General features: G+C 38.2%; 1 protein-coding gene across 1 annotated transcript in view; it reads right to left on the bottom strand.

Moving 5' to 3' along the window:
- The window catches only part of LOC137324792 (sprouty-related, EVH1 domain-containing protein 2-like), a 103288-nt gene that overhangs the window by 47905 nt on the left and 39788 nt on the right, over positions 1-15595 (bottom strand). Inside the window, exons 2-3 of the mRNA XM_067989497.1 lie at positions 4436-4607; positions 1544-1712 (exon numbers count right to left, since the gene is read on the bottom strand). Of these exons, the coding sequence (XP_067845598.1) occupies positions 1544-1712; positions 4436-4607 (341 nt within the window). The remainder of the gene's footprint in view (positions 1-1543; positions 1713-4435; positions 4608-15595) is intronic.

The following is a 15595-nucleotide window of genomic DNA, read 5'->3' as shown; positions in this document are numbered from 1 at the left end:
GAGTAGAGTAGCTGCCCTCGACATCAAGGCAGAGTATGGTACAAAGGAGCTCTAGCAAAATCAAGATCAATGGGAAAACCATCCAGAGGCTGGAGCCATACATAAAACAGGGTGATGATCACGATTACTATAGCTCATTTAGCACAGACCCTGCTGCACTCCCTCGGTGCTGCACTCAAGTGTCAGCCTAGATTATGTGCTCAAATCCTAGAGTGGGACTTGAACCCACAACCTTCCCATTCAAAGGAAAGAGGTGCTGCCACTGAGCTGAGCTGGTGAAAGGAGGGCGGTAATGAGCAGAGGGTATTTGACTGTTGGTCTCAAGACTTCATTCTAGCCCCGGCAAGGCCATGTTTGGATTACTGCCTGCAACGTTGGGTATATTTTACCTTCAAAAGGATATTAATGTGTTGGAGGAGATTCTGGAACATAGGTTGGAAGCTGTTGGGATAAACCCAATCCTTGAACCAGAGACATTTACAGCACAGAAGGAAGCCATTCAACCAATCATATTTGGGCCAGCTCTTTGCTCAAACAATCAAAACTACGTTCCACTGCCCTGCTCGCTCCCCAACTTGAACTTATTTTCATTAGAGAAAAGAGAGAGACATAAATCCAAGTTTTTTTTTGAAGAAGAGAGACAGTTATGTAGAGTTAAGGAGGATGTTTGACGTGTATTTGATGACCAACTAGAAGCAGTGGTCTACACAACTGACTTTTTCTTATTCTATACTTGATGATCTTGTGGTACAGGAAAATAATCTTTCAAAGGTTACTATAGAATGGAAAAGACGACTTGGCCAATCCTGACAATTCAAAATGTATTTTGCATCTTTCCTTCTACTTCTGACATCATGACATCTGTCCAATGCAAATTGATTGTGAAAATAGGTTGAGACAATGTCAGGTAAAATTCAGCTGAACAAAAGTAAAGCTGATGTTTTAACATCTAGGTTTTCACTCTGGGGGAAAAATATAAAAATCCAGTATCTTTTGGCAAGACGTCACTTACAACTTCTGACCAAATCACTTTGAAATTATGAAGATGACAAGTTGAATAATCATGAATGGGCAGCATAACAAATTCCTCCCCCACAGCTAATTTGGTACAAAGGTTGGCTCGATTGATATATGACAGCTGAATCCTTCCAGCAGTTAAATGGTATCATATGCACTTATTCAGCACAGTATCAAGCTCAAAATTCCTTGTTTTCAAATTATTTTACAAGTTGAACAATCAGGTATATGTAGAATTACCATGGTTTTCACAAAATTAAGGCATCAATGCAAATAAATATCAGTAACTAAATCCTTTACTCAAATTTAATTGCACGATGGAAGAGAGATCATGGACTGATTGGTTATGAAACAAATACTATTCAAAGATCTGCCAGTGTACAATGCTTTTCACTGCATTTTGAACCAGGTTATTTCTTAGTGTGAACTGGGATTGTGCCCTTGCTGCCTATGTCAGGCGTATGCAAAATTATGCAAGTTTTGTTCTGCGGCAGTATTAAAACGTTGAAAAATATAAAAGCAGTACCTTCTGTAAGATCCTCGATTGCTTTCCTTACTCCTCGATCAAACGCTCGAGCGTCAGCAGGGCTTTGAAATGTAAGTCCAAACTTCCTGTTGTCAACCATCCAATGATGGAATGTAGGTGTTGCTTTAGTGTATACCAGGTCTTTCTTCAAGAAACATTCCAATACAACCTAGTTTGAAAAGGAAAAAAAAAACATGCTCACATTAAATAGAAGCCTTGAGTAGTCACAGTGCACCTTCAAGAAAAACAAAAATATTCAGTTGTAAATTTAATTGTCCAGTTTTGACAACCTGAATGCCATAAATGATAACTGTACTTTAAAGTAGTCCTCAAACAATGGGACTGTTGGGACCTCCATAACCCTTGGTGCTGGTCCCAGCAATTCAGGTCAGGGAAGTATAACAGGTTAGTCACGGTCTGGTGTAGAATTAACATTTTACCACTTGTACTTTCATACCTGCCAGCTCCCTTTAAGCTTTGCACATATAAAACTTCAATGAAATATGGGTAAGGAATCACAGAAAAAATGCTTACTATATTAATGCAAGTTCTTGTTGTACAAATACACTGCCGTGTACAGCCAAGACTATCTTTCAATGCAGGATTTAATTTGGCCATTCGACCGTAGATGAGCTCACACCAATATTCACTAATCCCCACCCCCAATCAAAAAAAGTCCCAGCTTCCATGTAGTCTGGTTGCCATCAACCTTGTATGCTCTTTAGTTCATCATATCTATAGCATTACTACTTAATTTAATTACTAGTACTTAAGGAAATTACTAAATTACTAAAATTAGAACAGTATAATTTCACTGTTTATTAAATGGCATCAGGAAGTATATCAGTTATAAACTAGCAAGTCAACTAACTTGTACCCATCTGGAGTAGAAGTACCAAAACTCTTAATTGCCAGGAGTGGATAGAAGTTAGTGACTACTACTTTCTACTGTGTCAGATCCAACAAATACAAACTAAGTAGCAGTTTATAGTAAGACATCGCTGCACCGTTTACAGGTCTCACTTATGCTGCCCATAACTCCAATAACATCACAGCTCTGCACTTCCAGTTCCTTGCACATGGGGTATCAAACATGGTACTTCCCATTGTCATGGTACATGCAAAGAATGTGCAAGACACAAAAATGACAGGTTATCCCAACAGGCAAAGTTCATGTGTTCCGCTCAATGGGGAAATAGTGACATGAAGGGGGTTTAAGAAGCAAAAAAAAAATTCAATATACAAATACTGTAACTTAAAACCTTCAATAGGTTGAAACAGATTGCTGTTCCTGAACTAAATTGGAGCTTACTCTTCATTCAAAGGGCTACATTTTTCATATGAAATGCAACAATGCATTTAAGCGGAAGCTAGATAAATATGAGGGAGAAGGAATAGAAGCATCTACTGATCGGGTGAGATGAAGAGGGGTGGGAGGAGGCTCGTGTGGAGCATAAACACAGGCATAGACCTGTTGGGCCGAATGGCCTGTTTCTGTGCTGTAAGTTCTATGAAAAGCTGATACTACAAAATCATCAGGTTCTTTGTATTAATTAGATTGCCAGAGTTCTTTAATTTGTTCTCAGGATTATGAGTGACATGGTTGCAAGTCTAGTACCATAACCACCACATTAACATATCCATGTGCACATTAACTCAATGAGTCATTCAACAATCATATGAACAAATGGTGTTCATACCACTATTTTATTACATAGGATTAAATATACCTTTTATATCGTTACTAAGAACCAAAACAAGCTTTCCATGCAATTATTTGCACAATTTACCACCAATGGGTTCAGAAATGTTTTCGGGCAGGTAGCTCATTAGCTGAATGTTTTCAGCTCTCTCTAAAGATACATGCAAATAATGATGGTAAAAGGATGCTTGAATGGGTACCTCTGATCCTAATTATTGCCTGACATTCCATCTCAATTAAGTGAAGTGCTGAAGATCCAGCAAATGGTTCAATCTTGTGTAATAAATGTCAGTGGATAGAAAACATTCTTTACACCTGCAGCAACATTTTCTACAAGATGTGGTCTTACTATGGAAACAATCATGTTTGTTCTGGAGCTGGATGCAATTTTCCAACGTTTCCTCTAGCTTTGAGTTAGTTACTCCAGTAGAATTCCCACAAGAAACTTCTTTACCCAGAGAGTGGTGAGAATGTGGAACTCGCTCCCACAAGGAGTAGTTGAGGAGAATAGAATAGATGCATTTAAGGGGAAGCTGGATAAACACATGAGGGAAAAAGGAATAGAAGGATATGCTGATAGGCTGAGATGAAGGAGGCTCGTGTGGAGCATAAACCCGATGGGCTGAATGGCCTTTTTCTGTGCTGTAAATTCGATGCAATTCTATGTAATACTCATACCCTGATTGGCAGATTTGTGCTCCTGATTTTCTGTTAACTATGAATACATGACTAAGATAAGTCAGATGCGTTCTTTTATGATTTTATTTAAATTGCATACCTCACACTAAAGTTGATTGACAGGAATACAAAAACAAGACACATAATGTCATTCCTTCATGACTGCTGGGTCAATATCCTTGAACTCCCCAACACCATTATGGGAGCACTAACCACAAGGACAGTAGCTCAAGGAGAAGCCCGTCCTACCACCATCTTCACAGGACATCCAGGGATGACAATAAGTGCGGCCAACTTACGCGGCAATTAACATAACTGATAAGCTGCTGCATCAGGAGCTTGCCAGATATTGATTGAAGCAATTTATACCAATTAGAAAGAGGAGCAAAAATCTTGTGCCCAAGTCAAACCAATTATTTTTCAAGTCTTAAAACAGTCAAAATGAATTCCTTCAATCCTAACAGGCCTGAAAACGATTTATTTAGCTTCCTTACAAAAACTGTTTGACTTACCAGTTTGTCTTTAAGTCGTTCACCATGAATGAGAAAGTCACTTCTCCCAGTGCTCTCTGGTTGAATGACCTTACAGACGCCAACCCGACTGAGACCACCTCCTTCTTGTGGTAACCATCCCGAGTCATCTCGGGTCATAACCACAGCTTTGACACGTACAATGTAGCTGTCACTGCAAAGAGAACACAGAGTTGGTGTAGGTTATGTTGCCAATTGTGAAAAGGACAAGCCAGTTTGGTTTCATTGGACCCGGAGAACCCAAAACTTTAAATAAATGTTGAAACTTGTGGATGAAATGGCAGCCTTTCCAACCGTATGATCCATCAAGTTTCACTTAATTCGAAGATCTCTCTTAAAAAGGGCACCAAAGAACAGTAATTGTATATTCAATATATAAAAGGAAAATGATCTCCAACATATACATATTGTTTCTTGCGCACATCCATTGTACACCAGACACTACACTTTACAGATGCAAAAGAATAGAATTTCCACTGGCCTGGTGTCAAACTCATTGACCACAGTGTTTACTTAGCAAGTAGACAGTGGCCTTAAAGGAAACCAGCTCTACCTTTGTCGCAGAATAATAATATTGTGCATTACGTGGTATAATGAGAGATTTACTAGTAATATAAAAAAGGTTTTTTTTTTGGGGGGGGGGGTGGTGGTGGTGTGGGGAAGAGGGGGGAAAGGAGAAACACTTTACATGGCTCTTTTCAACTTTTTGTTTAAAATGCCAAACTCTGCCTGGTTCAAGATTTCAATGAAGGAGCGCTCCTTGGGTGTACATCAACAGTTTTGGCATTTCATGCTTCAACTTTATCTTACGTCAGATGACTACTTGTAGTGATACAAGTTAAAACCATTACAATTATTCTCTTTAAAAAGGCTGAAAGTCCACCGGCAGCAGTAGACTGGAAAATTAGGTGGTAAAATAAAATATGAGCTGGAAGGTGAACAATCTGCACCACCCAGAGATAAACAGTAATACAATGTTTGCTACCACTGCAGCAATCCAGAAGTGCATTCTAATCAGAATACCAAAGGTTGATTACACAAACATAGCTATCAATATTTGAGGCAGGAATAAAGTTTGAAATCTCCACCCTTTGCAAAGATTACAACCATATATACAGAGATATACATGGAATCTGGTTCAAACTGTAACACAGATATCGTAAAGGTTTGTTGTTTTCAAGGGCCCTATTCCCTACCACTAATATCTTAATTACACATAGCCCTCCCCACAATCTGCTAAAATTAATAAGTTTGAAGAGTGGATCTCTCCATTATGTGCCTTTTTGTTTCCACTACAAAGTGCAGATTCTTTGCAATTTTTGTGAAGAGCATTCTCCAGTGACTCTTATTTGTAGTCAACAGAAAAGACTTAACTTTTGAGTGCTTAAAAATAAACACTCCTTGAAAATAACTCCGTCTTCCCATTGGAGATCCTTCAATGATGCTCCTAATCCAAGTGGACTTGGATTAAGCATCACTTTACCTTCTGTCTCAGAAAGAAATAATTCCCAGAACAGATTGTAGAACCTCATCAGCAGGAAACTCACTCAACGTTAGTTTTATATTTAAAAATATTATAGTCAGATACATTGTACTGATACACCACGGATTTCTACCATGCTTCTTCACCCCATCTAAAGAATGGAGGGAGAAAAGACACCTCCATCTTAGCTGGATTTGGAAATACTGCCCAGAAGACTCAAGGAGACAGAAAAAGACCTAAAATAATTGTTCCAAAATTAGAGCAAAAACTACATCAATTTAATTCTGCTTGTTGCACTTGTGAATTGAGCCTCATACATGAAATAAAATAATACACTACACTAGTGCAATATCCTCTCTTTTAATTCATTCTCCTCCACGTAGTATTGGGTATTCTGCCCGAATTCTATCTTTGGATGGTGATGGTGAGGGACATGTGACTAAACCAAACAGGAAAATAGTCCACATTCATCAGTTTTATTTTAGAAAACAGACCGCTCACATAAAATTGTTTAAAGATCCGTACGCAAGCCTGCTGGTGAATTCACTGCTCAGTTATTAGTCAAAGTAAAAGATCCAAAGTTTAATAGTCAAGTCTGTGCAAAGTCAGCTGAAATCAGCTGGGATGTTACCCAAGGGTGTTACAATTGATCTTTAAACTGGGAGGAGAGGAAGAGATATCGACAGAGATACCCAGTAACCATTGCTGGAAGTGTAGTGTGCAATCAGGTGAGGAGGTGTTTTGCGCCCTGCTGTTGTGGCCCCAGTGAACAGCTTGCTATCGACGTTCAGGCACGAAGAGTCATAATTTAGGCAAGATAACAAAGGGTGGCGAGTATCTTTAAACCGCATCCCAACATGGGTTGGGCCTTCAGGAGAGGAAGGGAAGCAGCTGGAATTTTTTTTTTTAAAAAAAGAAACCCGCTGACATACTACTGGGAAATGAAAGTTCGATTCATTAAAGCTGCATTTGTTTTTCTTCCAACTATTTGTACTGCCCTTAAAATCCTTTTCTAAAAAAATATAAAGATAGTGGTTTTTATTGCCTTGTCTCCTATTTTTTTCTCCTTTGTATGCCGAGTTTCTCGTGCATTTTTTCTTTTAGATTTTAAGTAGAAGAGAAGACCGGTGATTTAGAGAAGGGACGAGACCACCACTGCAGCACAGATATTGTATCCCCTGGGGTTCTAACCACGTCAGTCTCCAAACTAAGCTACTGGGAAATCCAAACTAAAAAAAATGCTCGAAACACAGTAAGTTAGCCAGCAAGGATTCGATAGCGTAGGTGGGCAAGGGGGCAAATCAGAGTTAGGCCATTCAGGAGTGAAATCAGGAAGCATTTTTTCCCCACACACAGGGTAGTAGAAATCAGGAATTCTCTCACCCAAAAGGCTGTGGATGCTGGAGGTCAATTGAAATTTTTAAGACTGAGATCGACAGATATTTGTTAGGTAAAGGTATCAAGAGGCTATGGATCAAAGGCAGGTAAACAGAGTTCAGGTACAGATCAGCCATGACCTAATTGAATGCGGAACAGGCTCGAGGGGCTGAATGGCCTACTGTCGTTCCTACAGACTTGAAGCACTTATCAGTAGATATAGTCACTTGTGAGATTACTGCTTCTGCTATTTATTACTCCTTCCCAGTTTAAAGAGCCAGACTTTACACAGAAGCTGCAAGAAAAGTTATAGTTGATCAGACTTTGGTCACAGCTGTCGCTGATTAGAATGGCCTTTCTATAACTGGCCAAGGACAACATGTTTGGTGCAAGAGTAAAAATATTTATAATGCTCAAACCAACATTCAGCCAACAGTAAAGTTGGATGTGTTCCTCCCAGGTGAAAAATTCTTACACACATGGAAGCAGCATAAAAATCGTATCTGTCGTAGAGGACAGGAGAAAACAAACTGGGATGAGGGTGGTTGATAGGTGCTACACATAAGGTCAAAGGAAGGGAAATTTGTGTGATGGATTGATTAACACATCCTTGCCAAGGGACAGATGCCAAAAAGAAAAGCCTTCCTCCTCCCCGTCACCCATGGATTCACTGCCTTAGGAAGCAGCCATGCCATGTGGAACAGGACTATTTTGCTAGATCAGTAATACCTAACTATTTTAAAAACAGTCAAATAAACTGCAAACTCTACCGTAGCCAGAAGAAATCCCTATAATAAATCTCATTAAAATCAAGAACAGACTTCCAGATTACAAATATGAATACATCGATAGGACGGTATTTAATTATTTTTAAAAACAAAGTTTTACTGCTGGTGTACCGAAAATCCCAAACCTTAAGTCCAAGTTAAAATGCAACAGCTGTTATGTTTGATTTATTTCTCTTTTGGTTGATGCCAATTACTCTTGTTTTTATGAATTTTATGAATGTGGCCACATGGAGAGAGATGGATGGAGGGCAGAAAGAAGGGTAAGGGTAAAAGAAAGTTTCTCAGACTAAAAAAGCAGTGAGCAGTGTTGTAGGAATCTATTGGGAACTGCTCTTTCTTACTATATACATAATGATCTGGATTTAGGAATTGATGGAATATCAAAATATGCTGATGAAACCAATTTTTGGGAGTGGGGAACTCACCAACCAGCGAAAATAGGGGAAAACTCTTCTTTTTCAGAATTTTAAACTCTTAGATCTCATTTTAACCGTCTTTGCTCTAATGAAGAGCCTCAGTTTCTGCAAGTTTCAAATGACTGGTATTATTTAGTGAACCTCTTCTGTAGGACCCTGTCACTTTTCCTAAAAGGAAGGTACCCCAAAATTAATAATCCATTATAAACAATATTTAAGTGACCAGTTAACAGGGGATTGGATACAATGGTAAGAGAGTGGACATCTCAAGGTTTTCAAAATACACCTGATGTCATTTTTTTGCCAAAATAATATCCGACATGGCAATCTTTCCCCCTCTCCCAATGTACATATCTCAAATCAATTTTGTACAATTAAAAACTGTGCTTCACATTAATACACAAGTGGAAATCCAATCAAGCCAAGCTAGGACCTATTCAGGTTCAGACACATTTTATATATTTTTTTTTAAATAAAAAAGGATACTGGCAAAATGCACATCCCTAATAGCACGCCAGCACAAATTGTGATTGTATTGCTGAAAACCAAAAAGTTACACAAATTCTGAAAAATACACTATTAAAAGCTGAAAATTAGCTTCCACACAATCTCGCACAGTAAGTGGCTACCTTTATGTAACTAGCCACTCATTGGACACACATCTTGCTGTACATAAGGATTTTTTTATTTTAAAGTTTTAAAAAATAACCATCTTAAACATTTTAATTCAACCACTGGCTTTTTTTTTTAAAAAAGGGCTTTATAATTGTATAACAAGCATCAAAATAAGCAAATAGAAATCTATTTTGGGCTGGAAAAGCTTAACGTTTTATACAAGATATGCTTTCCAACTATTTTAACCCGTTGCTTCTAGCTACTTATTTAGCATTTTCTCCAATTGCACTACTTTTTTTGCTGTTAAAGTGCAGTTACTGTATTAACCTGGAGAGAAGTTCTATTAACTGCCAAAGTTCAAATTAAATATGTATTGTACACAATGTACTAATTTCAAATACTAAATTACTTTCAGTTGCTTCACTGCAATAAAATGTTCTGTAATGAAGTGTAGAGAGATTCAGATGTTGACCATGAAAGCCATTGGCTGGTGACCTGAAGTCATAGTATGGATTACCACCTGTAATTCACTGCTAACTAGTACAGTGTCTTTAAAGACATTTTTCCACAAGCAATAGTATGCACAGAACATAACAGAATATTGGGCTATTTTATACACAAAGTGAATTATCCATCATTCTGACAATTACCAAGAGGTTAGAAGGAAAGGTCAGATCTGTAGAATAATTCATGCAATTGTTGTAGACTCGTGTCCTTTTGTCACATGACCATGAACAGATTATTTTGTAATTTAAACAAATGCTTTTGATAATTAAAAATCGCAGTTTAAATTTTTTGCATAAATATGTCTCCAAAGTACAGTGGCTTGAATGGGATCGACTCATTCATAAAAACAGGAACACTATAGAGTGAAAAGTAAGGAGGAACCAACACTAGTTCCAAGATTTTCAAAATAATTATGAAGGTTTAACCTTAATCAGAGGAAGACACAATAAGCTGTTTTATTTTTAGCATCCTGTACAGTCAATTTAATCACTCCCAACTACAAATTAAAACCCAAGGAACTTTTAGCACGTATTAAGTAATGGTGCAAAAATATTCCACACATACATGGTTGAATATGAAGGACTTCACTATACAAATCAACCTGACCTACAAATATCACTGCAAAGAACCAACTTTTCTTTAGACCTTAGAATGTGTGAAGTTTTTACAATGAAGGTGTGGGGGAGAGGTAAAGAATGAAGTGAGCACACTGCGCTGCTGAGTGCTATCCCTTTGTGTCATCAGAAGTGTTTCTCCACAGCAAGATGGAAGACATCAGGAGAATGAGAAGGTACTCAAGGGAGTAGCATTAGCACGCGAGAGAAGGAGGCTGCCCTCAAAGAGGGAACTGGATGGGAGGGCTTATTGTTAACTTAACCGGGTTTTAGCACCCAATAGGTGCGAGACGACAATATTTGGTGCACACCTGTATAACAACACAAAAAAATGTTAACCTACCCGCAAAGGGGGATATGTTTTGCATTCTAGTCTACTGGATATTTGTTTCCAAGAATGAAGCCTGGTTTCAGCAACATTTTATTATAGCCAGTCATGTTTCAGATTCCAGCCAAGCATACCTCAGTCGCTACAGATTGAATAAGAATGTCAAAGAAAATGATTCACTGTTGGAAAGAGTAGACAACTCATTTCCCCCTGACAGCAGCTAACCCCACAACTATGAAGGAAAAAGGCAACAATTGAAGGCAAAACCCCTGACACACTGCTTTCCACAAATAGCTGTCTAAAACTCACTAATGAACAATGGGAACAAAATAATACCTCTCCACCCCAACTTTAAAATACTGCACTCCTATTTATATTTAGAAAGACTCCCTCATACCTCATCTGGGATTGGATTTTTAAACTTTACACTGAGGTCATAACACAGGTACTTCAAACACTTCTTGTATAATTGTAATTAAATGCTTTTATGCATAATAATTAAGTAAATTTGTTTTTTTTGGGGGGGAGGGGGAGAGATAAAGAATGCACTGAAAGAAATATAAATCTTTGCATCCCATGGCAGTCATGAACAGGAACTAGTTATTTGGACCACACTCACGGGGAAAGACACATTCGTAGCTCTATAGCTTTACCCAAGGTAAACAATTTGGTCAGCTGAACATAGAAAAAGTAAAAAAGGCAGTATAATATTGCCAATGAAGTATTACTTGCTAAATAAGATTCTTCAAAATGCATTTAATTCTTGTTACAATCCAATTCCTAGTAATCACTTACGGATTTTCTTTTCATGATAGCCTATCTACAAAACAAAAACATTCCCCAATGTCTGGGACTTTGTCATTCTGCTTCAAGATGCCCATGGTAAACATGGTGGCTTACTCTCTTGTTTAAAGAAAAACTGTAGCACTGAGTAAAATTTGAATGTCCCAGGTACAATGAAAAATTTGACAGAACTTACCACTACTGCTGCCAAATTAGTGTTTGGCGCAGTATTTTTGGGTTCACAATGCACGCAAGGTGCAACAAATTCAGAAACAGGTTCCAACAGAACACATATGCTTGCCTAACAGTCTACCTTAAGGGGGTTTCCTTGAAGATCTAGCTAAATTCCTAAACTTCCAGCTATTCACTTGTTAGGCTGCTTGCCTTTCTGTAGGAGTCACTTTACTGGGAAATGCAATTTCCTTTTAAAAAAACGCCACCTACTTTTTCCAAGTTGTCTATCCATTGTGAAATCTATAAAATGCCAAATCTTATAACACTTTGGTTCATGGTCAAAGCAGCAGTGAAAATCTCAAATGTCAGTCAGGGTTATAGACACAAAATTTCATAAGCACGTTGAGAATGCAGGATCTGACTCTCTCGCTGAGTCAGACAGCTGCAAATTAGTTTGAATGTATGGCAATGCTGAGAGAGTAGAGTGCTACAATATTAAAAATGAATTACCAGCACTATTAAAAAATATATACAGGATTACATTTAGATGACAATATTTTAAAGAGAATTTCTAAATTGAACAGTTTATAAAAATTAAACCATGGCTTTAAGACACTTTTTAATACTGCATTTTCTTGCCACAGATTATCCAAAAATAGATCAGTAGTCCTTATACATAATCATAAAATGAAAACACCAAGTTATTTGCAATAGACAGGAGTGTGGCTAGAAGAGAAAATGCTACTCATTTTACGTTTAATGGAAACCTTTTCTGTTTTTTATCCATTTTCTATCTTGTTCTTTTTACAATTTATTTACCCAACTCATTTTCTTCACTATTTGTTTAATTGCTCAGTCTCTTTTCATCCTTTGTAAATTCCATTCCTATTTCTCTCACGTCTAGAGCAAGAGGCTTGTTGGCCCATGTCGCACCTGGAGGAGTTCCTGTGTCACTGATAACATTGTCCAACCTTAAGCTAAGGCATTACGACACCTTGCCTGATCCCTAGAATGAAGCATTGTTTGTTTGTCCCACTAGATAAAAATTCAATAGCATTAGTTGCAAAGTGCATTGGGCAACTTTCAGTTTTACTGTTGCCTTTCCCCACCAGTGCTAGGCCCCTGTTGCAAATGGACTTAATCTCAATAGTTTACTCTGGATAATATTAAAACTGCTGTCTTAATACATTTTTTTCTTTCCCCTCTCTTTTGAGGGAATCAGGCCAGGGGAATTCTTGAAGATTTGAGGCAAGTTCAGTGAGTAGGCTTTTCTTGTTTGTAGAGACATTCCAGATCACAGGAAGAAAGTCATATATAGACACGGCAGCCAATTTATGCACAGCAAGGTCCCACAAACAGCAATGAGATAATGACCAGATAATCTGTTTTAGTGATGTTGGTCAAGGGATAAATGTTGGCCAGGGCACAAAGGAGAAGGAATACGGATTTAAGATAACGAACATATGCTTAGCTAGCATAGATTAGGGAATAGAAAACAATGTAACCTGCTTTCTCATTTAACTTATTTAAAGAGCCAGTTTCCAAAGTCTGCATGCTGCAATTCAGAATCTGTAACCATATGCAGTAAATTCAAATTAGGTTGAAAACAAAAAAAAAAATGTCCTTTCTTTTGAGTTTTGAAATTACTTCAGGCTATTCCGCAGTCCTTGGTTCTTTCATTCCTCTAATTTTTAAAAAATTAATTCTCGGGATTTGTTGCCCATCCCTTGTTGCCATGAGAAGGAACTGAATGGCTTGCTACGCCACTTCAGAAAGCAGGCAAGAGTCAACCACGTAGGTGTGGGAATGGAGTCACATATCGGCCCAGACTGGGTAAGGGCAGCAGTTGGGTAAATAAATTGTAAAAAGAACAAGATAGAAAATGGATAAAAAACAGAAAAGAATAGAAAAAGTTTTCATTAAAAAGGAGATTAGTGAACCAGTTGGGTTTTTATTACAATCCAAAAGGCTCATGGGTCACTTTTACTGACACCAGGTTTTTATATCCAGCATTTTAAAACCAAATTCAAATTCTCAAACTGTCACGGTGGGATTTGAACTCGTTCTCTAGATTACAAGTCCAATAATAACCACTATACTTCCACATAATTTGCATAGAGGAAGTGGCATTTTGTTCTAATTTTTTTTAAACAATTCTCTTTTATAACCATGTTATTTTAGACTATTCACTACCTGTTCCAATATCTTGAGTTCTCCTTGGCTTTATTTTTTCTGTGTGCTGTCAGTAGGAGACTGATTTAACATTCACCATTCTCAAAGCAATGTGTTCCATTCAAATCACAACTTTAATGACGGAGACAGGAATATGAAAATGGGCAGCTTGGTGAACAAAAAGGTTATACTGACTTTCTGATGTACGAATTTCTTAAGTTACTCACCCCCTCAATGGCCTAGTGAGTAAAGGCACAGTCATAGAGACAAGGAGGTGTGAAGTTTGTTTTTCAATATATGCTGAATTAATTGATCTCAGCTGGCACAGTTGTTATGGGTGAAATGCTATAATTAGCTTCTGCTATTGGACTGGGGGAGGAAGGAGGAGGGAGGAGGGAGGAGATAAAAAGTTAGTCACAGATCCCAATTTGGTTTCTCATCCCCAAGTAGACTTGTACAGTGATTGTTGGCCGGTTATTTGACTGCACCTGATGTAACCTGGGATATAATGATGGATATTAATTGTATACCAACGAGCCAGGCATTGCCATCTTTATGTTGTTGGGTGCAGGAAGCTATCATTTTCACAGTGGGATACATGTCTATTGAAGCTTTTCACGTATGAGCAAAAATGTAACCTAGGAGGCGGCCCTTAAAAATTAGGATTATTAAAAGTTAGAGAAATTAATTCTGATAAAAGTACATGATATAATGATGGAAGATACCCATTACAAAAAGTTTAACAGGCCCACTGTTAACGTGAACATCTATTTAAAAAGATTTTAACAGAGGCACAGTCATTCCTCTAGCCTTTTATAGCATTTGTTTAAGATAGTGGTTTTGAAATTTCTTGGTCTGGAGGACCCACTATGATAGTCTGATAGAAATAACGTGCTGGTAAGTGAATACCGAAAAGGTACAAAAATCTGAATGTTGGAAGGGACTCCAGTTTGTAAACATAACTTGCACCAAGTCCCGTTCACCCATCACCCCCTGACCTACATTGGCTCCTGGTCTGGCAACGCCTTGATTTTAAAATTCTCATCCTTGTTTTCAAATCCCTCCATGGCCTCGCCCCATCCCTATCTCTGTAACCTCCTCCAGCCCTACAATCCTCCGAGATCTCTGCGCTCCTCCAATTCTGGCCTCTTGCGCATCCCCTATTTTAATCACTCCACCATTGGCGGCCGTACCTTCAGCTGCCTGGACCCTAAGCTCTGGAATTCCCTTCCTAAGCCACCATGCCTCTCTCCTCCTTCAAGACCCTCCTTAAAACCTACTCCTGACCAAACTTTCAGTCACCTGTCCTAATATCTTTTGCGGCTCGGTGTCAAATTTTGTCTGATAATCGCTCCTGTGAAGCGCCTTGGGACGTTTTGCTATGTTAAAAGGTGCTATATAGATGTAAGTAGTTGTTAACTGGATATGCCTATTAATAGGATTCCCCTATACTTCCAACAGTTACACACATTTAAAGGTGATGATGATGCTACAGGCTGCAAGCACAACCCCAATTTTCTTTCCCAAACTTTCTGCAATGGGAATGTATTTTAATCTCATTATGCCTGTAGGCTTTCAAAATATACATTAAAAAATGATTATTCTCCTCCCTCAGTTGACAGATCAAACAAACTTGCTAACACCCTTCTGACCTGGTAGGTACGTTCTACCCTTTACGGTACAGTTGGATTAAATTCTAATTATGACAAAATGATTGATAAACATGGTTAAAATCCAGCTTCGCACCAAAAAAAAATTCATAGCAAACTGCACAAAACGACAGTACAAGTTACTCAGCATCAATAGTTTAAGCATTTTTGAGTCCGCAACACACACTTAAGAACGTTAGAAATAGGAGCAGTAGGCGGCCACACGGCCCCTCGAG

This window comes from Heptranchias perlo, chromosome 8 (assembly GCF_035084215.1).
Source record: "Heptranchias perlo isolate sHepPer1 chromosome 8, sHepPer1.hap1, whole genome shotgun sequence".
In the NCBI taxonomy this organism is placed as follows: domain Eukaryota; kingdom Metazoa; phylum Chordata; class Chondrichthyes; order Hexanchiformes; family Hexanchidae; genus Heptranchias; species Heptranchias perlo.
Note: the sequence above shows the minus strand (reverse complement) of the source record. Positions and strands in the feature narration are given on the sequence as shown.